Source organism: Cricetulus griseus (genome assembly GCF_003668045.3).
Source record: "Cricetulus griseus strain 17A/GY chromosome 1 unlocalized genomic scaffold, alternate assembly CriGri-PICRH-1.0 chr1_0, whole genome shotgun sequence".
Taxonomy (NCBI): Eukaryota; Metazoa; Chordata; class Mammalia; order Rodentia; family Cricetidae; genus Cricetulus; species Cricetulus griseus.
The window spans coordinates 152,456,340-152,481,467 of NW_023276806.1; the positions used below are offsets into that span (position 1 = coordinate 152,456,340).

General features: G+C 44.7%; 2 protein-coding genes across 3 annotated transcripts in view; both read right to left on the reverse strand.

Annotated features, from left to right (window-relative positions):
- Txnrd1 (thioredoxin reductase 1) overlaps positions 1-24,215 on the reverse strand; it is a 40,324-nt gene extending 16,109 nt beyond the window's left edge. Inside the window, 6 exon segments of the mRNA NM_001256882.1 lie at positions 679-794; positions 1,194-1,336; positions 3,219-3,338; positions 4,813-4,885; positions 6,159-6,281; positions 24,103-24,215. Coding sequence (NP_001243811.1) covers positions 679-794; positions 1,194-1,336; positions 3,219-3,338; positions 4,813-4,885; positions 6,159-6,245 — 539 coding nt within the window. The 5' untranslated portion in view covers positions 6,246-6,281; positions 24,103-24,215.
- Positions 8,523-22,949, reverse strand: Eid3 (EP300 interacting inhibitor of differentiation 3). Of its 2 annotated transcripts, XM_027392530.2 has the most exons (3): positions 22,824-22,857; positions 20,166-20,236; positions 8,523-14,726 (listed from the first exon to the last, which is right to left on the reverse strand). In XM_027392530.2, the coding sequence occupies exon 3, from the start codon at positions 14,691-14,693 to the stop codon at positions 13,521-13,523; it is 1,173 nt and encodes a 390-aa protein (XP_027248331.1). In that variant the 5' UTR covers positions 14,694-14,726; positions 20,166-20,236; positions 22,824-22,857; the 3' UTR covers positions 8,523-13,520. The 2 variants fall into 2 exon arrangements, with proteins under 2 accessions (XP_027248331.1, XP_027248330.1); XM_027392529.2 differs by lacking the exon at positions 20,166-20,236 and having other exon boundaries at positions 22,824-22,949.
- Positions 24,216-25,128: the final 913 nt, after the last annotated feature.

Here is a 25,128-nt window from a genome sequence, read left to right on the forward strand (position 1 = left end):
CAGAAATATCAGAACTGCCCCTGTCTGCACGGGAGGAGCCCCCACCCCAACTCCCCAGCAGGTAAGGAAGTTAAACACAACCAGAATATCCCAGGCAAAAAATGCATCCAAAAAGACAGAAATTGGCAATGTGTCCTAATGACTTTGTAACTTAAAACTCCTCAAGCAACAGTGCTGGAAATGCTATCCCTGGGTGGGCAAAATCTTTTTTCTTGACACATGTTTAGAAGGTCCTGCTACAGGACACTGAAACCCTAGAGGAGCCAGGCAGAGGAGCCAAGGGTTCATGAACCTCTATGGATGGCTATTCGAACTAATCCTTTCAGTTTGTACTTCCCTAGTATTAACAAGGACATGATCCTTGCTTTGCAAAAAATAAACCTACATACAAAACCACACTTATTTTACAAAATGTTCCGAATACCCATCTGGTTTTCAGATACAGATTAATTAATTTCGACTGCAAAGAGAAATGTATTGTACATCTAGCTATGTTAGGTTGCCAATGTAATGTATTAACTGCAGGATGACCAATGCTTGTAGCTCTCAACTTTTAAAACGTCAGTCCCTTGTTTCTTCCAATCCCAACGGACAAAATACGGCAAATAATGCAAGCAATGAACTAAGTGGGTTTAAAGAACAAGCCGAAGGCACAGCCCATGAGCCCACTTCTCCCACCTGCTGATGCAGTACTCTTTGTCTCCAGGGATGCCCAGGTAGCGTGGCCTTTCCCCAGTGGCGATGAGAAACCGCTCTGCTGAATAAATTTTTTCTTTTCCTTTGTTATTTTTTGCCTGCAAAGGAAACAATGTCAATTCCAGCAGAGGACTATCCCTTAGAACCTTAGTTAGTAAAGGGCACGAACACAAGTCTCCCTCAGTCCTCACAATGACAGTAAGAGACACTAAAGGATGAGCAGTAAAGGACTGCCATAAAGAATAATGCTAGCAAGTGACAGAGGCAAACCTCAAATTCAAGTCTAGGACCCTGGCACTCCACCAACCCAGATGTCCCACAGAAGGCCCCATCAAGTGTGACAGCAAAGTAACCCAACTGGACAATCCAGGTGACAGTAGCCTTAACTTTGACACTTGTCTGATTTTTAAAAAACATACTGGAGATGATTTTCTCTGCTCACACCAATGGAAACAGTTATGAAAAAGCAAGGGAGGAGAATGTAGCTTTACAGTTACCTTAATCTTGTGAGAACCAATGAATTTCCCATAGGCATTCTCATAGTAGACCTTCTTTTCCCGAAGAGCTACTCGGTAGCCCCAGTTCAGCGAGCCGATGTGATTCTGCACAGACTCTGTCATCTTCTCCCAGTCATGCTTAACTGCGTGAGAAGAGAGAAAACATTCAGTCCTTCCCACTGCCTCATGAGTTTCTCAGGAATGTCTCACCTGGAGCCAGGCGTTTCAACCCAGATGAACAAGTTCTCCTGGAGCACAAAGGCCACTTTCTCACGTTCAGGATCCCAAACTGCAACACAAATTCCTTTCTCCTTTATCAAGACGTGAATAGATCGTTTACTCGGATTACAAACACTGGCTTGTGGGGAACAGGGTGCCATTAAAGCTAGGGGTGCATCTGCAACAAACCCAGACTCTGCTGCAGGCTGGTGTGGGGTTACTACAGTGTAAACAACACATGCTTATGTGGGCACACTGTGGCACTATGGGCCTGCCATCATTTTGGTCGATGATATTTTAGTGAATATGGTCAAATTCATTAACATATCATCTCAAGCTGTTTTCACATTATGAAGATAGAGCTAAGTGACTGCCACAGAAACAGTATGTAAGGCCCCAACATCTCAAACACTGCTTCATCTACAAGTTTGCTAGCTCCTTATTCAGAGAACTTGAAATCCCATTGTCCCCAAATCCTCACCTAGAAGAAAGAAAATTTTCCATTCTGTAATTAAATTAGTCCTTTGAGTCAAGACACTAAATACTAGATCTCAAAATTTCAACTGATAAAAATCCATCTTTTTTGACACGCACATGCCTGCATCAGCACTTACAAGGGCAGCTGAGCTACCCAGTGCATCCCAAGCCAGCCTGGACTACAGAGTAAGGCTTCTGTCTTTAAAACATGCCTCTAATCTCAGCACTCAGGAAACAGAGGCTGACACAAGCAGGTCTGTGAGTTCGAGGCCAGCCTGGTCTACAAAGTGAGTCCCCCAATAGTCAGGGCTACACAGAGAAATGCTCTCTCAAAACAAAACAAAACAAAACAAAACAAAACAAAACAAACCCAAAACCCAACAAAATCAACCTTTAGTCATTGGTTAATCACTGTTACTAATGGCTTGAAGAAAACAAGGCACAGATAAAATACACTCAAGAAATAAGGAAAAGACAAGCCCTAGGGAGGCTGTGTTAAGAAGAAACAACAGGAAAAGAGGCTTCTCTCATGAAAAGTTAAGAGTCTACAAGCACTAGTCAAGCAGCCTGGCCTCCAAGCACATGGTGAAGCCAGGCCTATGACACTTAACCGTCTGCTTCTTCAATTGCAAACACCACACAGATACTCAATCCACACAGCATACAATGTTAGAACTAGAGCCAACCTTACGAAATGAGTTCATCTTAGGGGCTATGGGGCCAAACAAACTAGATACTTGGGGGTGGGGATGCTGTAGGGAGCTGGAAAGCCTGCCTGCCTGGCCTCTGCTCACTAGAAGAATAGAATCCACTGTTCACCAGGAATGGAAGAGGACAGTGCATATCTTGCCCCATCTGCCAATTATTTAACTATAATAACTACCAATGTTTAACCAACCTCTGTTCCCATGTGGGTTGAGTTTGTTTTTGATTCTTTTTTTTTTTTTTTAAGTACTACATTTTAAGTAAATCTAGTAAATCAATGGACTTGTCATAATGCTAGCAAGTGACAGAGGCAAACCCAGGTAAGTCGTTGCTAGTCATGTGATGCAGGAGTGCAGCTGTCATTTAATGCCCAAAAGCCAGTGATACGAACTCTCGTGCAATGCATGCATTATAACTAAGTACTCTTCACAGCCTTGAGTGCCTGTCACAGCACCGCGTAAGCTCCTGGTTCAAGAAGAGCTTCTGGAATTTTACCATGTACAGCTCTGGGGCTAACCCAGGCCACTTTGGGCTACTAGCAGAACTCAACGCAGAACAAAGCTGTAGGTATTATGATGGACGTCGCAAGGCCACAGCTCAAAGCCCCTTCTTTCTCTCTCATACCTGTGTCCTCAACTTTCCATCCATAGTTTCGAGAGTCTTTCAAGGCTTGTCCTAACAAAGCCGCCTGGTGCATCAGCTTTTTAGGTATGCACCCCACGTTCACACACGTTCCTCCCAGACCTGCAACAACAGAAGTCAAAGTCAGCTCACAGCCCACTCAGGGTCTTCAAAGAAGCCAAAGGTCACTAATATGCAATGAGACACTATTATTATTGTTGCTTAACATGGCCAATACTGTTAAAGTTTGTTCCCAAGCCTCATGGCATTTCTACGATTATGGCCTACGGACAGAGCACATAGCCATCCTGAAACAAAACAGACAGATTACTACAATTTCTGTAACGTCCAGATTCAAATGGTTGACAGTGACAGAAAAATTGAAATTTTACCATGTGCATAATGCTATACTTGATACTAAATCTACACACAGAAATAGAGAGGGCATGGTTAGGCGGAGGTCTGAAAATATGTAAAAATTTGGTGTCTGTGAATTTCTGAGGCAGCAGCCTATAGTTTTCACTGATTCTCTAAAGAACTCCTACGGTAAAGCTCCCCTCTCCCAAAATAGTCACCTCTAAGCTGAGAGACCACTGTGATCTGCAGGCAGGGAGGGGAGGTGGCTATGGAGCTCACAGTCCAAAGGCATATCCTCTGGGGAAGAGTACCACCACAGTATCACAAATCCAAACTCCACAGCTCAGGAAATGAATCCAGGACCAAGAACAGTGCCCCATGGAGTACTGAACACTAATTACTTACTGGATGGATGAGTTGATAGGCTGCGATGCCACTGTATCTGGCTGCACTGCCACTTACTACTGCAAGGAGCCAAGCAATCTTTATAAACAAACTAATCATTTCTCTGGCCTCAGACTCCTCAAAAGAGCCATTAACTGACTTCATTGGCCTGTGAAGTACTGTACAGTTGGACCTGCCTTTCTTTCCACTTTACGTATTATGTCCAGATCAACTATCCAGCTATACCCACTAAGGACTCTTACCTGCCTGGGGACCTATTGAGCTATTCTGTGAGAATGCTAGCAAACACTACCTGATGTTCTGCTTCAACTTTGAGCACTTCTTCAGAAACCCTGCCTTACAAGTCCCATAGCTAAGCTCTCCTCTACCCAGGAGTCCCCCCTTTAAGTACCACTCACCACCAACAGTAAAGGGCTCACTTCTGTTTCCCACTGATGTAAAAAGAAGTTCCAAAGGGATGGGAACTTCTTCTACAGTAAGTTCACCACTAAAGCCCCATGCTCCTGCTTCACAAGTAACCAATACACAGTCAGTGAATGAACAGCCAGCATGTAACTCACAGAATGGCTATAGCTGCCTTATTTAGGTATCTGAATGCAGGAGGAGGATTTAGGGGAGGAAGCTTACAAAGCTTCAAACTCCACTGTGTAACAGATCATGAAATGTCTGCCAGCCTGTGGTCAGTGTTTCTGCTGAATCTAAATCTACAGCATTTAACTGGATCCCCTTTAACTCTGCTCTTGTAGAAGAGTTGGGTTTTAGGAGCCATCGGCATCACTGCCAGGGGAAAGGACTACTTCCAGCAAACCACACAGACAGCATCTTAGAAGCTCACCCCATCTAGTTCCGAGAGGAGTTGGTGTGACAAAATCCAAGACCAGCACCTTCTTATCAAATTTTGCTGCCTCCTGGGAAACAAACAAAAAAAAAATATTACAATGAGTTAAAAGAATGGAAATAGGGCTGAGCAATCACGATGTTTTTATTATGCTCTAAAACATAACCAATCACAGATCAGTGTGTGGAAACCTTACACTGTTGATTAGTCCAGCTGCAGGACAAGTTAAGACACTCAGACAGGTCCAAGGTTTACACCAATTATAGCTGGAAAATTGTTAGAAACCACTAGCAGGCCTTAGATGACTCCTGCATGTGTCCTCTTCAAATGTTAGCACATATAACACAAACCTGAGCAACTTTTTTTTCTATTTCCAAGCATGTGATTAACACCTGGCAAAGCCAGTTAACTGACAGCCCAAGGAGCTTGCCTCACGCTGTGCTCTGAAAGGCAGCATCTAAAAACTAAGTTTTACCTAGTTCTATCTAAGCCAGAGTACTGGAAGGGGCTATGCTTTTGTTTTTCTGAAACTGTCTTGTAGAGACTACTTTTTCTCTCAGAGGAAGCATGGTATACTGGCCACTGGACCTGCAGCAGTACTGGAGAACAAGGACTGAGGCTGTGTGTCCTTCAAACATGCCACCACCACAGAACAAAAGGCCAAGTGTCAGGTGCTTTGCTGAGACACCTTTAGCAAAGCCTTGCTTCACACCAGGTACTCCCTGTTCCTGATGTGGGAGGTTCCTGGGACTATCTTACTGACTGACCATAGGAAGAACCTTAGAGAATGTAACCACCTTTGCCTTTGAGAGATCCTGCTGGATGATGACAGGCCTGAGGCCATCACACAGGCATGTCCTGTACCTGCAGGTCCTTTTTCCAGTCAGGTCCTGGACTGACTAGTTATTCTCAAATCACCGCTATACACCAGAGGCAAGTCACTTTTAATTACATTTAAGAACTCTAACTGTTCATTGAAGATTAATTACAGAAAAGCCAACAAAGTGAAAAAAATCAAAATTTAAAACAAACAAACCCCCAAACAATGTCAGCAATTTCAAACCATATCCATACACCTTTACTATCCTTGGGGGGAAATATCAAGCAAATTTAGAATGAAATAAAGTGTGCCTTAAATCGCTGGGCTCTGAACTTTTACATGAAGAGCTGACATTTCAGTATGGAAGTGATTACAGAGTGGCCCTTTTATATGTCTCGACCAAGTCAATGGAAAAAACCACAAGCCATGGTCAGGGCAAACCCAGAGGAGTGGGGAACTGCCAGGGTGGGGGCACTGTGTCCACCCATCACCTAGACACCATGGCACAGAGAGCAGGCCTTGCCTTAGCTGCCGCCAGTCCTCCTGAGCCTCCACCAATGATGATGAGGTCGAAGTCATAGAACTCGGGGCGACCTTCAGAGCCATTCATTGTGGGCAGCTTCTCAAGTTGGCCTTGTTGATATGACTGCAGGGATACAACATAAATGAAAAGAATTTACTGAAAAGCAGCAAGGTCCAAAAAGCTTTGGGAATCTTTCTTTAAAGAAAACAAAGGTTATTTTCAAAGAGAAAATGTCAACTCTCACTGCAGCTACATATGGAAACATTCAGCCTTCCTGAAGGGGACCAGTGCTTCCTTTCATGGAGGCCAGGATGCCCGAGTACTGCACCCCAATGCCTTTCCCTATGCCTGCTTACCTACTACTCGGGAGTGTTCACCCAATTTCACATACTGATGCCCATCCAAACCGACCAACACCTCAACAAAGTTAGAGCAACTCTTCTCTCCAGAATTTAGTGTTTTACAAGCATGTATTAATGGGTTTATTAGTGGGTTTCACTGTCATAGTTTCATACTGACTGCCCCAGGATTTTTTTTTTCTTACCCGGTTTTATTTATTTGTGGGGGGAAGCCTGCCACAGCATAGTTGTGGAAATCAGAGGAGAATCTGCTGGGGTCAGTTCATCTGTCAGCTTGGTGACAAGGCACCTTTACCTGCTGAGCCATCCAACATCCCTTCCTAGAGTTTTAAAACTATATTTTAAATTAGGTTTCCCTCACCTTGGGGCAAACAAAACACAGAACAAAAAACTTCTACTGAAATTCTCCCAATTGCACAGTGTGAGACTATTTGATATAACTGTCCAGCATGTTTTATAGTGCCAGAAATGTAATTTAGCCATCACCTTTACTTTTTAGTGAAAACAAAATCAGTGGGCAAAGGTCTTAGGCTAAGAAGGGAGTCTGGAGAATAACAAACACAATAATGTTAACACAGCAACTGCAAAGTTGGCCAAGATTTAAGACTTTATTACACTGTGTGGCTGAGATGCAAAAATCTAAAATCACTAACCAGTATTGATCGACGTGTAAGTTCAAGCCTCTGCTTCTACAAGGTATTTTATAAGTTGGGGATTTTGTTTTATGTGACAGTGTCTCACTATGTAGCTCTGGGTCTCCTGGAACTCACACTGTAGAACTGCCTCCCAAGTGCTGGGGTTCAAGCATGCGGTGCCACACTCGGCTTCAAACCTACGGTCTTATGCATGCCTTCTACCAGCCAGTCCTTCGGAGACACATACTCTATGAAGCTCACAGCTTTACCCAGTGCATGTCTGAAGTCCTGTTTGGTTTTTGTTTTGGTATTTGCATGTATCAGACTTTAAAAACGGGTATTAAGGAAAAACTTTTAAATATCTTTTTCATTCTAATATATGTATGTGTGTATATATATATATATATATATATATATATTTATATATGTAATTGGCTACATTCTACATTGTTTTGGAACACTGTTTTAGCAATACATTCACTATTACCTTATAATAAAACCCTGGGCTAATGAGGATAGTGGCTGAAAATCAGTAAGTATAATAAAAATACTTTTTAATCATTTTACCCTTAATAACTAAAAAGCCCCACACTTACCAGCCCAGACTGCATATTTTTTTCCTGCCTACAATCAGGTGTAGAGGGTGGAGGGCAGAGCCGGGGGTCAGGAGAACAGGGCATCGGGAATGTGGAGGGGGGTGCCGTGGAAGAACGTGGAGGAAGCACAGCCCCACGAGTGCCCCTCCGCAGCACACGGGGTGCACACAGAGGCTGGGGAAATGGACGGAGAAAACCTGGAAACCAGCAACAGTTGGGGCAACTGTGTCTCATCACCCAGACCGTCTGCACAAAAGGGCTACCTCGAGAAGCTGGGAAGCACAACCAGCATTCGCCAGCTGGCATGATGACCAAGGCTTCTCCTTCAATGCAGGGCGCTGTGGGGGGAAAAGAAGCTGGTAATAAGAGCCCTCCATACAAAGTAAGGCCAAATAACCATCATGACGCCTCCCTAGGGGTCACCAAGAGCATGAGGCTCATCTGTTGGTTTTAAAGAGTAAACAAAAGATACTTCGCCGGGCATTGGCAGTGCACACCTTTAATCCCAGCACTCGGGAGGCAGAGGATCTCTGTGAGTTTGAGACCAGCCTGATCTACAAGAGCTAGTTCCAGGACAGCCTCCAAAGCCACAGAGAAACCCTGTCTCGAAAAACAAAAAAACAAAAACAAACAAAAAAAAGATACTTCAACAGATGGTCAGTATCCTGCTGCAGAGTCTGGTTCCCAGACACCAGCTTTCACACACTTACGCGCGCACACACACACACACACACACACACACACACACACACACACCCACCCACCCACCCCAGCTGCTCTTCCAGAGGACCTAGGTTCAATTTCCAGTGCCAACATGGCAACTCATAATTGTCTCTTAACTCCACAGGAACCAGGCACACAAGTGAGACACAGACATACATGCAAACAAACACCACACACATAAATAATAATAATAATAATAACAACAACAACAACAACTGGTGGTACTTGTGTGTGCTTTTTTCAAACTGGTGAACAAAAGGCAGGCGCAAAAAGAAATCTTCTCCTGGAACCACACTGTTCAGTGTGAAGCAAGCACACGGACACAGGAGACAGCGCAAAGTGATGATGGTGCTGATACAGAGGTTAGCTGTAAGAAGAGAGCATCATTACAAAGCACAGGGAATGAGAAAACTAAGATGCACAGATCAACGTTCCAATTGTCACTCAATGGATGAACATCCCCTCTTAGGGGAACATGAGGTCCAATCTGTAGATGCTTCTTGCTGGGAATGGAAGTGTATTTCCAAGTAGCATACAGACCCACAGGTATTCTGAATGGGACAGTAATGAAAGTGATCTCAACTCACTCATAAGAGGCTGATGTCAGTAAGCAGAGGTAAACCTACCCTTAAACTGTTTGAAGAAATTGGGAGCCAAAGACCTCCAATGGAGAACTTTGAAGTTGTCATGAGTATGTCTGTCTCTTAATTCACTCTGATAAAAGAATCATGGCTAAGGGCTGATGACATAACTAGATTAAGCATTTGTTCTTTGAAAAAAGGCGTTCTTAGAAATCTTGAACTTCAGTGACCTCAATGGACAACAAAGTAATCACATTTGAAATCCCATTAAATAAAAATTTGACTTAAAAAATAACTATTATAACCTCCAATTCATTTTAACTGCATGTTCTTAGGGCAGACACCTAAGCAAAATGAGCCAGAACAAATACATCCTAAACTTTATGGGTGGCTTGAAAGAAAATGGCTCTCATGGACTCATTGGGCATGGCACTATTAGGAGGTGTGGCCTTGTTGGAGGAAGTGTGTCACTGAGGGTGGGCTTTGAGGTTTCAGATGCTCAAGCCAGAGGCCCAGTGTGGCATTCTCTTCTAGGTACCTGCCAATCTGGATGTAGAACTCTTAGCTCCTTCTCCAGCACCATGTCTGTCTGTTGCGCCATGCTTCCCACCATGGTGATAATGGACCAAACCTCTGAACTGTAAGCCAGCCTCAATTAAATGTTTTCCTTTATATGAGTTGCCATGTCATGGTGTCTCTTCACAGCAATAGAAACCTTAACTAAGACAGTTTAAAAAATGTTCTTTACCAAAATTTTGCATCTAAGGGATTTTTACAGTTCAAGCTTTAAATCAAATTATATCAATCAGCTTTTAACAAAAACAAGAAAAGAAGTGTTCCAAAGGTTTAACTGGCAAGATGTGAGCAAGTGAAGCCCTCAGTTGACCTTAGAACTAAACATTATACTTTCACTTAACCCTATCGAAAATTGAACTGGCTGTCATTCAGCTCCTGCTAATTGGCGCCCCACTCAAAATGTAATCAAGTGAAAGATAGGAACCAGACTTGTCAATGTCCTGACTTTAGTCTATCCAAACCCATTTTGGTTTGACACCAGCCTCCAAGACTGCTATGGCAGTGTGGGTCTAAAGCTATTGGGTGTTTGGCAATTTGTTACAGCAACACAAGGAAATTAGCACACCCAGGACACTGTAAAGCACATTCTAGATGGACAGTGCTCTAGCGAGCAGTGCCTGGCACAGTGGGCACTTAGCAGTCGTTGAGTCAGTTAGCAATGTGCACATTACCATCAGCTGGCAGTAGATTCCACCAGAACAAAGGTAAGGACCTTAAAAAGTATGAGATTCAAAGTAAATAAATCACTACAGAGTTGTCAACACAGAAGTAGGTGGCACCGTGCTGAGCGTCCACAATGAGACAGATACTGTGCCAGACATGCTTTGTGCACATTAAATCCCATCAAATCCAAGCCAGATGTCACTTTTATTTCAGATATGACAGGCTGTGGCATTAAACTTTCCCAAGCTGATGAGATCAATTAACAGATAAAGTCACCTGCCAGCTCCACTTAAATGTAATCCCTGGGACTCACATAGAGTCCAATTCCCAGAAGTTGTCCTCTGACCTCCAAATGACCATGCACAGTAAATAAATTAACTAATTAAAAAAATTTTTTTTAAATATGGGAGAAACTTTCCCGGTGACACCATCAGTAAAAGTGCTCCCTGTACAAACTCATGATGACCAGCGTTCAATCCCCAGATCACACAGTAACTAAAAACAACAACTTTCAAAGGCTGCCTTTTGCAGTGGAACACGCCTTTAATCCCAGCACTTGGGAGGCAGAAGCAGGCGGAGCTCTGTGAATCTGAGGCCAGCTGAGTCTACAGAGAGAGCTTGTCCTTTCACTTCTACACATACAAGCATCACATGCACCCCACAAACACATCTTTAGTTAATCTCTTGCTTTTCCCAATAACCTACTAACTATATCTAATCACGTGCATTTCTAATTTAATCCTGTAATCTTGCTTTAGATGGAGTCTTCTGCCTGAATGTACGCATGTGTACCACATGCACCTGGTGCTATCAGAGTTCTACCTTTAAAACAAAACCCATAAGTTTTCTCCATAGAGTCAGCTTCTTTTTGCTGAATCTTGACAAGCAGAATTGCAATTCAGTTCATTTCTATAACTGAATTCATCTCCTGCTGCTCAATTCTCTTTCCAAGGTCCCTAGTCTGAATGCAAAACAATGCAACAAGCTGCCAACATTACAACCAGTGAAAGCACAAGCAAGAGGCCAAAGTGATCTATATAGGAAAGTCACCCCTCTCAACAGATCAGAAAATTAAGCTCTTCCCAAGCCTCCATTTTCTGTTTGTGTTTTAAAAGCGCTCTCTACATGTCAGAACACAACCAGGCAAAGACATTCAACAAGGCAGTCTGTCGAGTAAGGATCTGAGTCAGATCTTGTAACCCAGCAGCATCTACTTTGCCCAAACAGACCTCCCGAAACCCTAGGGCTCTGGCTAAGAGATGCCAGGATGAGGACCAATCAGCAGGACCAAATGATGCTGTCCTTCATCTTGAAGAGTGAGCACTTCTTCATGTGCAGAAAGGGGGAATAGCTACTATAGAAAGTGGTCTGCTTTTATTAGAAAGGCCTTTTCTTCCGAATTATCTATTCATTACTGGTGTAACAACTTTCTCTTCGCAAAGATCCCACCTCCCAATCATTGGATTTCCCTCCTCTGTACTACCTTAGATTTAGTAAGAAATTTTACTGTTAATATTAAGCATAACAAAAATACCACTAACCACCACCAAAGACTTACATTCATAAAAGGATAAGAAGTAGCTTGGGGCATGTGTGCTGCCTCTTCTCAATTTTAATAACCCAAATTTTCCTCATTGACCACCAAATAGCACACACACACACCACACATAGACACATGCATACACCATCACTGATGTTGAGGGTAGAAGCTAAAGCAGCACTCATGCTAAGAAATCACTCAACCATGCTAAGAAATCCCTAGTTGTCCTGTAGTTTACATTCTTAAAACTACAAAGCAGCAAAGGAAAAAAAAAAAAAACTTATGATACAAACATCTTAAACAGGAGTTCCCAACTTGGAATATTTCAGAGCACTGCTTTCCTTTGATGTTATCTTCCAGAAAAAAGACTATTTGTCAGCACAACTCCTCAAATCAGCCCCCATTTCCATCCAACTTAGGCCACAAGAAACTGAGTGTGCCGCACAAGCACTAGGGGTGAAGAGAGAATATAGGCCCAGACACATAACAAAACCCTCCAGTTTGTTTCTTATATTCATGTATGAGTGCATCACTTGCATTGTAGTGCCTGCATGACAGAAGAGACCATCAGAGAATTCAGAAAAATTCAGACAACAGATCTAAAGGAAAACTGCAAACAAAATGGGGTGATAATTATGCAAAACACTTAGCCAATTTGGAATTTCTTAGGTCTCCTAGAGAAATCAATGATCTTCAAAATTTAAGCCAGGTTTAGAAAGAAGAGGGCATCTGTTCCCATTACAAATGGCTGTGAGCCACCATGTGGGTGCTGGAAACTGAACTCGTGACCTCTGGAAGAGCAGTGTTCTTAACCACTGAGCCATTTCTCCAGCACCCCTCCCACCTTTGAAATCAAGGATGAGTTGTTACATGATGAACCAGCACCGATTCTGAAGGACACTTTGTGTGAATTCAGAGATATTGGCCAGATGGACTAGAGGTAAGGCTTGCTACTGGACATCTATCTCTGAGAACACTGGTAAGGTTGCTGTGATTCCTGCCCAGCTTAATGTTCAAGTAGAAAAGTTTTTCTATAAATCTGCATGTTCTCTCATGTCACAACTCCACACATTTGCCCTTCTTACGCAGAATGCCTTCTCAAAGAGCACAGAGGTGCACACCTTTAATCCCAGCAAGTAGGCTGGCAGAGGCAGGACAGTCAGAGCTACAAAGTGAGACCCCGTCTCAAAACAACAGAACAAAAGACCCAGAATGTCTTGGTTGTGTGAGTCTAACAGCATGCGCACACACACACATTCTTGTTCATTTATCAAAGAAATCGTTTTGAATATGGAGCTCCACTTTTTGAAAGGAAGCCTTAACACTGCCCAACTACTGACTCACTTTTTTTCTGGTCCCACTCTTCCCGCCCTTGGTGAAAAGCACCCCCTGCAGGACCCTGGGCTCACCATGACAGGGAGGCCGTTCCATAACAAGAACTGGTTTTTGTTTTTAGCAAGTCGGCTAACACCTTCTGATAAACTTAAGAGCTTACTTACTATAAGTGTCATGTGGATCACAACAGTCAACTTTTAAGACAACCTTGTAAGTTATCAAGAAAAATACACTGCACAGCAGACAATTTCATTTATTCTTGAAAATAGTTTACTAGAGTGTGTGCTTCTATTTTGATTCTATTTTGAGATACCTTAGTACAAGATGGGAGTCATACACTACAAACAAAAATCTTTAGCATGAGTTTTTGATCATAGCCTCTGAAATTTCAAAAGTGGAGACAATATTTTTCCAGTCTTGTAAACTCAAAGATATAACTCCTTGCTTCCTGCCATAGGAACAGGGATCACTTTCTTCATCCACCTGGTTAACGTTAGTTGGCTCTAATATTGGCAGTCTGTCTTGGTCAAGCCTTATTCTTGCAAAGCCATCCCTTATAATAAAAGAAACATAGAAGATATTCTCCACAGTGCGAGAGAATGAGTTTGGGTCAACCACAAACTCAAAATAGGACACTGGGGTATCGGGGTACTTTTGAAAGTAGGTTTGCAGCAATCCCAAGATTCTTTCTACTTCTTTTTCTGTCGTCTCCTGATTAGCATGCATGTCCAGCTTCTTCAACTTTGTAGGCATATCTCCATTTCCTTCCATTTTGCAAGCTCTTTTGTGATGTTCAAGCCGGGGCTTTCGGGCAGAACGCTCTGCCTTAAAAGAGCCAAAAACGAAGTGGAAGGTTTCAGCTCTCAGCATCCAGGATGTTGCTTCCTTCTGCACCATCCCCCAAAAGGCAAGTGCAATGGTGTCATCGCAGTCGCTCAGCTCTTCACACTGGTCTTCCACCCAATTCAGGCCCACAAACACCAACAGTAAGTCACAGAACACAACGTGATTAAAAAAGCTCATATCAGAGTTTAACTGCTTTGCCTTTTCTTTACCCAGATCAGAGGCCAAAACCAGGAACTGGGCGTCAAGGGCGGCCTCTCTGGTTCTGCTCACGCCATCAAACAGCACATTGGCTTCCTCCAGGGCCTCGGTCAGCGAGTCGCTGGCTGTGTTCACGATGTCCTCGCGGTTCTGCTGTACATTGTAGATGAGCTGTCGGTACTGCCTGCGGATGCTGCGGCACTTCTCTCTGTCCACTGCCAGCTCCAGGAGGTCCGGGTGCATGCCTGAGGCCTCAGGACTCAGGTCGTCAGAGCAACAGTCCGGGCCTCCCCCCTCCTCCTCCTCTTCCTCTTCCTCCTCCTCCTCTTCCTCCTCTTCCTCCTCCTCCTCTTCCTCCTCCTCCTCTTCTTTCTTCAGTGCCTCTTCCTCCCCCTGCTTCACCAGGTACCGCCAAGCCAGGCTTCCGACCATCTCCTCTCCTTTTTCTTTGCCTCCAGGCAGGGAACCTTCTCCTCTAGACATGCCGGTTGCACGCAGGTAACAGCTCTCAGAGGGCTAGCAACGGTGACGATGCCAGTGACGAAGGCTGATCGATCGAACTGGAGACCGTTGGAGAGGAGGCCTCCTGCCCATGCGCAAGCGGCCCCGCCCCCAGCCCACCCCGTGACCACGCCCCCAGCTCAGGCCCCAGCAGCAGCCCTAGGGTCAGGCCTCAGCCCCAACCTTCTTTTTCTGCCAAGCTAATTCATGCACCAGTGGTGAGCAAGGCTCATGTTACACAAAAGCGATCTTAGATGTGTCTCCACTCAAGGGTGGAAGAACAGTGGGCAGGGTTCTGGAAAGGCGCTGTTTATCTGGAAGCCTGCCAAAGGCTAAATAAAGGCTTTTATACTCTACTGAGGTGGTTAACCTTAATCCTAGAAAACAAGCAATCTAACGAAGATTTTAAACGTCATGAAAACCCACACACCAGCTCACTGGAGACCCATCGAGCAGTTAATGTGGCTCAGGTTATCATCAGTACACACGGATGAGTACATGCCTAACTCAACACAAAGAAAGCCTGACCAGGGAGGGTACAGGGGTCAGTCCCAGAGTCCAGAGAAGCAACTGTTAGGCCCTTTTTCCTTTGGTTCACCTGGGGTGCTGGGAGACAGCTAGAAAAAAGTTCTTTGCAGTGAATGAAGAGCAAGTAACATCTATAGCGATACTAAATTATTCCAAAGTCCTATTCAAGTGCAATAATTTTATCCAGGAGCAACTCACAAACTCAGGCTGGGTGTGGTGGCACAAACCTTTAATCCCAGCACTTGGGAGGCAAAGACAGGCAGCTGAGTTCAAGACCACCCTGGTCTACAGAGTAAGTTAAACGACAACAAAAGCCACACAGGGAAACCCTGTCTTGAAAAAACAAAAAGATTGAAACATGCCTTTTCTTAAATTAGAAAAAAAAATGTTATTTTGTATGTATTGCACCATAGGCACACCTGGTGCCTGAGGAGGTCAGAAGAGGGCATCAGACCCCGTGCTTCCCAAGGATTCACTCTTTAACTTCTGAATCATAGTTCTAGCCCCAGGAGTGCAAGACATACTGTCCAGAGCGAGTTTCAAAAAAGGGGATAGGAAGGGAGAGGACGGAGGGTGAGAAAAATCACTACAATATATAAAATAAACTTCTTTGAAGCTGGAGAGATGTCTCTGTGTTTGAGAGCCTTCCCAGCTCTTAATTAAGGACACGGGTTTGGTTCCCAGGACCCACATGGGGTGGCTCACAGCCACTGCTTGAATTCCAGCTCCTACACTCTCTTCCAACCTTCACTGGCGTGCATGGCGAAACCACTGCTTGACTAAGTTCCAGCACTTCCACACTGTGGATCACAACTCTGCAGCATCCTTTACCTTCATGTTTTAAGCATTCTATGTCATGGGAGTTCCTTATGCCTTCTCCTTTGGGAATTTTGTGTGAGTGTTGGTATAAGATGAGAATATATACAGTGCCAGTCTCTTCGAGTAAAATAATTCTTGGAAAAAAATTCCCTGCCACCATGGAACCATATAGCATAACTCAGCCTATTCCCACACAAGAATCCCCATTGCGTCCCCATCCCCTTGATTACACCAGGAATAGAGAAGTTAAGGATTTACTAACTGGGCTCACCTGGGCCCAGACCCAGAGCCTAAGGCTTTAGGGTCTTTAGGGTTAAGACTCCAGTTAATAAGTATAGAATAGTGCCCTCTATTAGTAGCTTACTGTACGACAAGATCTGGTCTGCCCCATGGTGAACAGATTCATTCTGTTAAGAAGTTAGACTGGTGTGATCCCTCTCTGCTATACAGAGTAGTATACCCTGAAGGAATCAGAATGGTATGGTATAATGGAAAAAGAGTGAGGTGTCAGGACCTTCCTTTTGGTAGCATATGAGGGGAATGGGCCAGTAATTAGGAAACTGCTCAGCGTTTGTTTTGTGACATGATACAAACACCATGTCATGTCCTTTGAAGAATGAAAATTCTCTTAGGGGTTTATTTCTCAGGACTCGATGTCTGACACTTCTGACCATGCAGGAGGAAGTGTAAGACTCACATGGCTGGGTTACTGAACCTTGGAGTACAATAGGCATTTAGATTCTTGCCAAACTTATTGGGTTTCGTTTCAAGAAAAATGTTGTAATGACATTTTTCTTGAATCATTAAGTCTGCTTTCAATAGAGAGCATAAGGTGTAGCCTAATCTCAATAAATGGGCAGTCATCCTGATTCACTTTCAGATCCTGTCAGCCTCACTCCCTCACAGACTCCACACCTTCTCTTTGGAACCTGAACTCCACAGAACTGGACTCCGGCACATGTGTACACACACACACATTTTCAAAAATAAAGCGTTAAAAAAGACAAAACACTAAAAGAGGAGAGAACCAACCCACTAACTTGTCTGTTGAATTCCACACAGACCATGGTACTCTTGCCTACACATAAACCATATGCATAGCATAAAGCTAATTTTTAAAAAAATGTTTAATGGGTTGGAAGGACTGGAGACAAGGTTCAGAGATTAAGAGCTCTTGCAGCTCTTCTAGAGGACTGAGACTTACAACACCCTGTAACTCCATCTCAGGGGACCCAACCTCCTCTGGCCTTTGCAGGCACCTGCACATACACAGAATATATTCACAGAAACACAGATGCAGACATACACATAATTTAATTAAATGGACTGGGAGAAAAGTCTGTGTCCCCATCTTTATCTGCCCTACTAGGTATTAGTTCAGACAGGTGGCTAAACCTTCAGCCTAGCTAGCACCATTCCTCACTTGTAAGACAATAATTACGAAATTACTCAAATACAGAATTATGATTACATAATCAATCAGTGTGTTTAACTATTGAGTAGGTACTTACTACAATCCCAAAGTGTCTCAAAGACACTTTTACATACAAAGTAGTAATTTAATTTTCTTTTCACTGTTTTAAGGAAAAGGACGATGTTTTTAGGCCTAGGATGTAGTACAGTTGTACTTGTCCATATGCACAAGCCCTGGGTTTGATCCTCAGACCTGGGCATTGGTAATGACACCTTCAATCCTAGCATTTGGGAGGGGGAGGCAGGAAGATCAAATTCAAAGTCATCATCAGCTACATAGCCAGTCTGAGGCCAGCTCAGGATACTTGAGGCCCTGACTCAAAAAAAAGAAAGAAAAAATACTTTTCAAAGTTTCAACTGTTAAGGAAGAATGAGCATTAAGCATATTCCACTGTTAAGAGTATCAATCAGAGCCAGCACTTGAGAGGTGGGTGGATCTCTGTGAGTTCAAGGCCAGCCTGGACTACAAGAGCTAGTGCCAAGACAGCAGGGGCTATATAGAGAAACCCTGTCTGTGGAAGAAAAAAAAAATCCACTAAGGTTTCTAGTGATGAAAAATGTTTGAACCCTGAAGAGGGGTCTGGAGAGATGGCTCAAAATGTTAAGAGCACTGGTTGCTCTTCCAGAGGTTCTGAGTTCAAATCCCAGGAACCATATGGTGTCTCACAACCATCTATAAAGAGATCTTGCGCCCTCTTCTGGCCTGCAGACATACATGCAGGCAGACATAAAATCTTGAAGGAAGGAAGGGAGAGAGGGAGGGAGGGAGGGAGGGAGGGAAAAACCCCTCCAGCTATTCCAAGGCAGGTCCACAGAGGTAGGGTTTCCACATAAGGTGTTCTCGTGAACTACTCCTTGGATTTCACTCGAAGTCATATATTTTAGGTACCCCAGAGGGACTTTTAAGTAACTGCTCTTTCAAATAAAATGTATTACATTATTTTACAGTGTTGGAGATCAAACCCAGGCCTGACACCTACTAATCACAGTGCTACCAATGGGCTGTATGCACCCAGGCACAAGGCAGCAGTATATTCATGAAGCAAAAGATAAAATGCAAGTCAAGTCACACCAATTACCTTGTACCTGGATGGTATTTTAGAATATACAAAACCTCCACCCTTCCTCTGTGGTGACAACACGTACTTCAGGACACTTTACTATCAACCCACACACTTCAGAGCCAAGAAAAGCATCATTTAGATCAACACAAGGCCTGACTGTCCTGCTATCCAAGGTAGAATTGAAGCACGCCTGGGTTCAAATAAAAATGCCTGTTTTGGAGGACCTGAAAGATGGCTCAGTGGTTAAGAGCACTTGCTGCTCTTCCAGAGGACCCTTGGGTCCTGGAGCCCATGTCTGTGACTCTGGCTCCATAGGGATCTGATGCCTCTGACCTCCCCAGAGCCCTGTTCTCACATGAACATATCACATATAAACACACACATATGTTTTAAAAAATGCTTAACTTCCACTTACTGCTCTCTGGGAGCACTGCAGTTTCCACATTTGTAGTCAGTCTACTGGGTATTCTACTCTCTCTTAAAATACTAATGCTGGTCCTTTTTTCTTTTTTACTTATAGAAAAACATTTGTCAGCATACATTTTTTGGTATGCTGTGGATTGGACCCAGGGCCTTGAATGTACCAGGCAATCCCCTCACCATTGAGCTGCACTGTAAGCCTTAACCAGTTTTTTGGTTGTTTTTTCAAGACAGGGTTTCTCTGTGTAGCACTGGCTGTCCTAGAACTCATTCTGTAGACCTAGATGACCTTGAACTCACAGACATCTGCCTGCCTCTACTTCCTGAGTGTTGGGATGAAAGGCCATGGGCCACCACTGCCCAGCTATCAGAAGTATTTTTAAATGTATACATTATCGTACACGGTAACACCCAGCCTGGTGCTGACAGTGCAGGTACCCGATAAACTTCAGTCCTACTTTCTTCCTGACTGACAAAGGCTCACCTGCATGTCATGCTAAAGGCACCGACTGTCAGATATAAAAATTCTAAATTGTTTGCCAATGTGCTACTCAGAACCAGTTCTGAGCAGCTCACAGTTTCCTGTCTGACAACCCATCTTGATGAAATCAGGTAACTTCAATGTTATCTCCTTTAAGTGAGCTTCTATGTCCCTGCCACCTAATGAATACTTATGGAATGAGTGTATGAATCAAGTGATAATTTATCATATGAAGAGCTAAAAGACACACCAAAGACACATCACCCTTCTGATTTAGTGGGCACAGTGGAATGAAGGCTCATCTAGCAAGCCTCTAATGAATGGTGGTTTACTGTATGCCGGAACTATGCTGGATTTGCACGGGCTCCATTCTGACTCACAAACATGAGAACCAGATCAGAAGCAGGCCTGTCTCTCAGAGGTGTGAGCTTTGCAGACAGGGGGTCTCTGCCTGGCAGCCAGCTATGTAATCAGGGCATGCTCCGGTAACTCTGGAAGCCTTGGTTTTATCTGCAATACTGGATAACACCAGATCCTTCTTTCATCAGGCAGTTGTGAGGACTTAGAATCCAGCACATAAACCATTGTTACTGTCACTATGGCATATTCATTTGGATGGGAGTACTATCACACCCGTGCAAACAACACAGCCATATAAAGAAAACCTACCTTGATAAGAGAGGCAGAAAATTGTCTCTGGCAGGGTTCCTCCCTTTCCAGAAATAAGGATTTGTGGGGTGCTGTGGAAACACAGAGGTAATGTGTGTCTGCACAGAAAGTGATGTAAAGAAACCAGCAAGGTGGGGAGATCTAGAGAACTATTCCCAGGAGCTTACAGGAGTTTGGGAGAGGAGATGAAAAGAAAACCACGTTGGCCCCAGCCAAGAAGGTATATAACACCACACTGAAAAGTGAGCTCTTTATCCTGGAAGCAGATCTGGCAGCAACAAGCAGCAATCAGGCAGAAGGCCGGCCAGGTTAGGGAGGAAGCCTTCTGAATGTGAGGCCCACCTGAGTGAGATGCTTGAGTGCCCTTCTCTGATGGCTATCAAGAAGAGTTCGGGTTGCTGCTAACTTAGGGAGGCTTGAAACTACAAATGAACACAACTGGGATCCGCCTTCTTGGAGGTGAACCTCACAATGCTTTGTTGCCTGCCTGTCACAGCTTCTATTCCTGCCATCAAGAAATTGAGTCTCACCGGGTGTTGGTGGGGCACGCCTTTAATCCCAGCACTCGGGAGGCAGAGGCAGGTGAGTCTGGTCTACAAGAGCTAGTTCCAGGACAGCCTCCAAAGCTACAGAGAAACCTTGTCTCAAAAAACCAAAAAAAAAAAAAAAAAAAAAAAAAAAAAAGAAATTGAGTCTCATGTGGCCAATTTTAATCTTACCACCCACAACTCTTCTCTCAAACTACTGAAGACTTAACTATGTCTGGTAGTATTCCAATGGATACCTTTTCATTCACTGTGCTCTTTCTTCTCAGTGCTACCAAGAGAGGCATTTACATGGGTAGTTTCAAAACTCTGGAATCAGGAAAGTCAAGATGGCTTGGTGTTGAAAGGTACCAGCTGTTAAGCCTGACAACATGAGTTCAATCCCTGAGGCCCACATGGTGGAAGAAGAGAATGGAATCACACAAGTTGTCCTTTGACCTTCATATGAACATCATGGTAAGTACAAACATGAGCACACACATACACACTCTGATTCTTGCCCTAAAGACAAAATAAGATGCTGCCAGGCTTGGTGGCACACACCTGTAATCCTAGCATTGAAGGAGACAGAGGCAGGAGAAAACATAACTCCAAGGCCAGGTTGATCTGCATAGAAGACTGCCTCAAAAGAGAAACAATACAAAGGGCTAGGAATGTGGTGTAGTTAAGTGGAACAACATTTTCCCAGCAAGTGAAGAGCCCTGGGTTCTACCCCCAGCACTACAAACAGACAACACTAAAGTGTTGCCCTGGGGTTACAGCTCTGTGGTAGAGCATTTACCCACAATGAGTGCTGCCCTGTCCAATCCTGGCACAGCCCTACCCCCAACCCCCCCACCCCAGACACACACAAAGGGAAGGAGGGGAAACATCTGCACAAAGCCTCTTTAAGTAGTCATTTGTGCCAACCGAGCCCTTCCAAAGTTCTCATTGTCTATAATATACTCATTGTGGCAAACAATGGCTCAAATTCTCAATACTGAATCTTACCTGCTCTGTCTCCTCCCACTTTTGGCGCTGCTCATTAAAACCAAAGGAAAATACAAAAAGAACAGCTCTATGTGTATGGTAAATGGTATGTACATATTTCTTTCATTCGTGACTGTGTAACTCACAAAAGCCTGAAACTAACTCCACTGATGTTAAAATCAAGAGCATGAATAAGATTATGTAGAAATCAAATGATTGTAACTTCTTAATATACATCTACAATAGAGGTGGGGTTTCCCCAGGAAGGCCCATTACTAGGTCTTTGTGTTATTTTACTTGAACACTAAAGGTCTGAGTTACACAACTACTTTAACTACAGGTAAAAGCCTTTTATCTCCCTTAATTAGTTTCCATCCATTTGCTGTTTGCCTTTGAAGTCTAGCTCCATTCCCTATATTCACTCTTCAAAAAAGTATGTTTCTTTTAGAAGCAAGCAAAGACTAAATAAAAATGTGAATCAATTGTTAACGTCCTTCTTAACAGCACATACAACTAAATAAATGTTCTTAAACCTAGCAGGCCTTACACCAAGAGGGCAACGCTCCAGCATATGTTACTCTGAAAATCAAAGGGGCTGGCAAGATGGCTCAGTGGGGAAAGGCACTTGCTACCACGCACGGACACCGGGGTTTGATCCCCAAGATCTGACTTCATTTTTGTAATTCTCCAAGTGGATGGACCAAAAGCAGACGTTCAGCATACTTGCCACTGGAGGGTAGACTCCATTCCTTTATAGCCACAACTGTTAACTCTGAGCTAGGAAAAGAAATGCCTGCCGGGAAACAAATTCAACCCAGGGGATTCCCGGGGGCTCCTCGGAGCCTGGGGTTTCCAGGAGGCCCACGCCTCAGAGAATTAAAGAGGAAGGAGACGGGGCGGTCTGATGAGGGAGGCGTAAGCATTTCCTGATGCCCTTTTCTCAAGACTTCCCCAGGCCACTCACCCTGCCGCTGGAGGCTAAAAGAGGGGGAAACCCAAGCAAAGGGCACTCTGAACGGTCACTTTAAAAGAAACGGCTTGGCTTTGCCGTCTCGGTTCAGGGATCTGAGCACGTGGGCCGGCAGCCCGTAGTGGCCCGGGGCTGGGGATCCGGGATCGGGGCTGGGGAGCACGCAGCTCCTACCTTCAGGGCTGGACCATGGCCACCCTCCTCCGGACGCGCCTTCCGCTGCTCGCCGCCTCCTGCGGCCTCTCTCGGCCCGCGTCCTGCGGCCTCTCTGGGCTCGCTCGCGCTCGCACCCGCGCCGCCGCCGCCGCAGGCCCCGCCTGCCCTCTGTAGCACAAAGCAGAGCGGCACTGAGCCTTCCTCCGGGCGGGGCTTCCGGGACGCCACGCGCCCTCTGGGCACTCCCGCCGGTGGACTCCGACCCGCAAGCTGCCGGACCACGAGACTCCAGGTCCGCCAGAACTCAAAAGAAGCACTGAGGGGCAGCTAAAGACACCGACCTCGCGACCACACAACACTAGCTCGTCCCAGCATGGTCTGGCTTTTGACACTGCACCTGGAGGATGCAACAGCCAGGGCTTCCTGGAATCTGAAACCACAGTCCATCCACGCTCTGGATGACATCAGGGGAGGATGGTCCCATTTCACTAAGGGGTAAACTCGGTAAAGTCTGGGACAATTAAAAACGGAGCCCACAGCTATATTGATACCAGCACTTGAAAGAATAGTTATTCAGTACTAATATCAACAGTTAACATGGCATAATGATATAATGCAATGTTTTTATATATAGTATTTAGTCTTAACAGCTGTATTTTAGACGTAGGTATTACCACATCCATTTCACAGGTAGGGAAACTGAGCTACTTCTAGCCAAGCAACTTGCACAAGTTGGAGCAGCCAGTCAATACTGTAAACAGGACTCAAATGCAGACAGGACAGGCTGCACCGCCTCCTTCAGTTAGGGAAGGGCTGTGTAGCAGTCTCAGCTGCCCTGTTAAATAACAGCCTAGGTCGGGAAGGGCAAGCCACTTGAAAAACATGACATGTGCGGCACAATATCATGGAGTTTCTTAGCATGTGAAAATACCTGTAAAGGCATGCAATTTCTTAATGTTATCACTCATATTCGGCACACTGCCACATATGTATAAATCAAGACCCTTGCTCTGCAAATGATACCCATTTTCTCTGGTAGCCTGCAAGCCACCAGTAGCCAAGGACCAGACTCAAGTCCCCATATACTGAAGCTTTGTGGCCCTGGCTATCCTGAGCACCCTGCCAAGAGCTTCCCTTAGCTCGACCGCAAAAGACCCAGCCCTCTCAGACACACATTGAATGTGTGCCCCCTCCCCTTCCAAATCACCACCCCGGAGCGATGCTCTCCGACCCGCCAGCGAACTTAATGAGCAACCCAGGCCCCTGGCGGTCAGCTTCACGCTGACACAGAGCTTACGTGAACAAGCACGATGAAAACACCAGCTCTCCTCACCCCGCGGCGTCCCACACCTTCCGCGTGGATGCAAGGCCTGACGGAAGCAAACTGAGGCTAAAGACTGGCTGGTTCCTAGTGGCTCTAGGAAGCCACGCCCTGCTCTTAGTAGGCGGGTGAACTGACAGTGTCAGAATGACAAAGCAAAAATCCAGTCCTCGTGCAGCCCTGGCAACCTGTACCCATCGGCTCGGCAAAGTAAGAGCTCCTAATTGGACAGCGCCTATTCCTGATGCTCAGAACCGCCCCACCCCCACCCAAGGCTAGGGCTGCAATTCAAAGAATGTTGGGAACCAGACCCAGTAGTAGTTGAGTGTGCAATGAGTAAACCATCCCCTGCCTGCCCTGGGCGCTGCTCTCTACGAAATACGTCGTCATATGAGGAACTTTAGAAATACTGACTCCTGGCACCCACACAGATGTTCTGATGACCTTGGTACTGGCTGTGACCCTGGCACCTAGGTTTTAAAAACTCCACAAGTGATTTTAGTTGACAATAAAGTTAGGGACGCACTGCCCTAAGGCAATGGATTAGTCACATTTAGTAATTCCCTAAAGGAAGTTACTGGGATTTTTAAATCATATCTGACTAACCCTGAAAAGAAGTGACTAATTCTCCTTACATTACTTCCTCCTTGTCAGGCTTGGGGTTGTCTTGTTCACTTTAAGGGAAATAGTATATTTGGCACTTAGCACAGCATCTGCCAAAGGAGGCATGTCCTCTCATGCTTCTCTACCCTTAGGTCGGTGAGAATGCTTGGTGGATAGATGAATGAATGAATGAATGAAGTGTTTGGCCCACTACTTTGGTTCTTGCCAGGGTGAAAGAAAACAAGGCGAAAGCTCCTAACAGCTTAAGGCCACACCTCCTGGTAACTGGGCGGCCTCCTGCGTTCCTTCTAGGCTTTTCCAAGGTGAAAGTAAAAAACTTGCACAATGTACACACACTGCACAGGCTAACCCTTCTCCCACACTTCCCCCACTCCACAC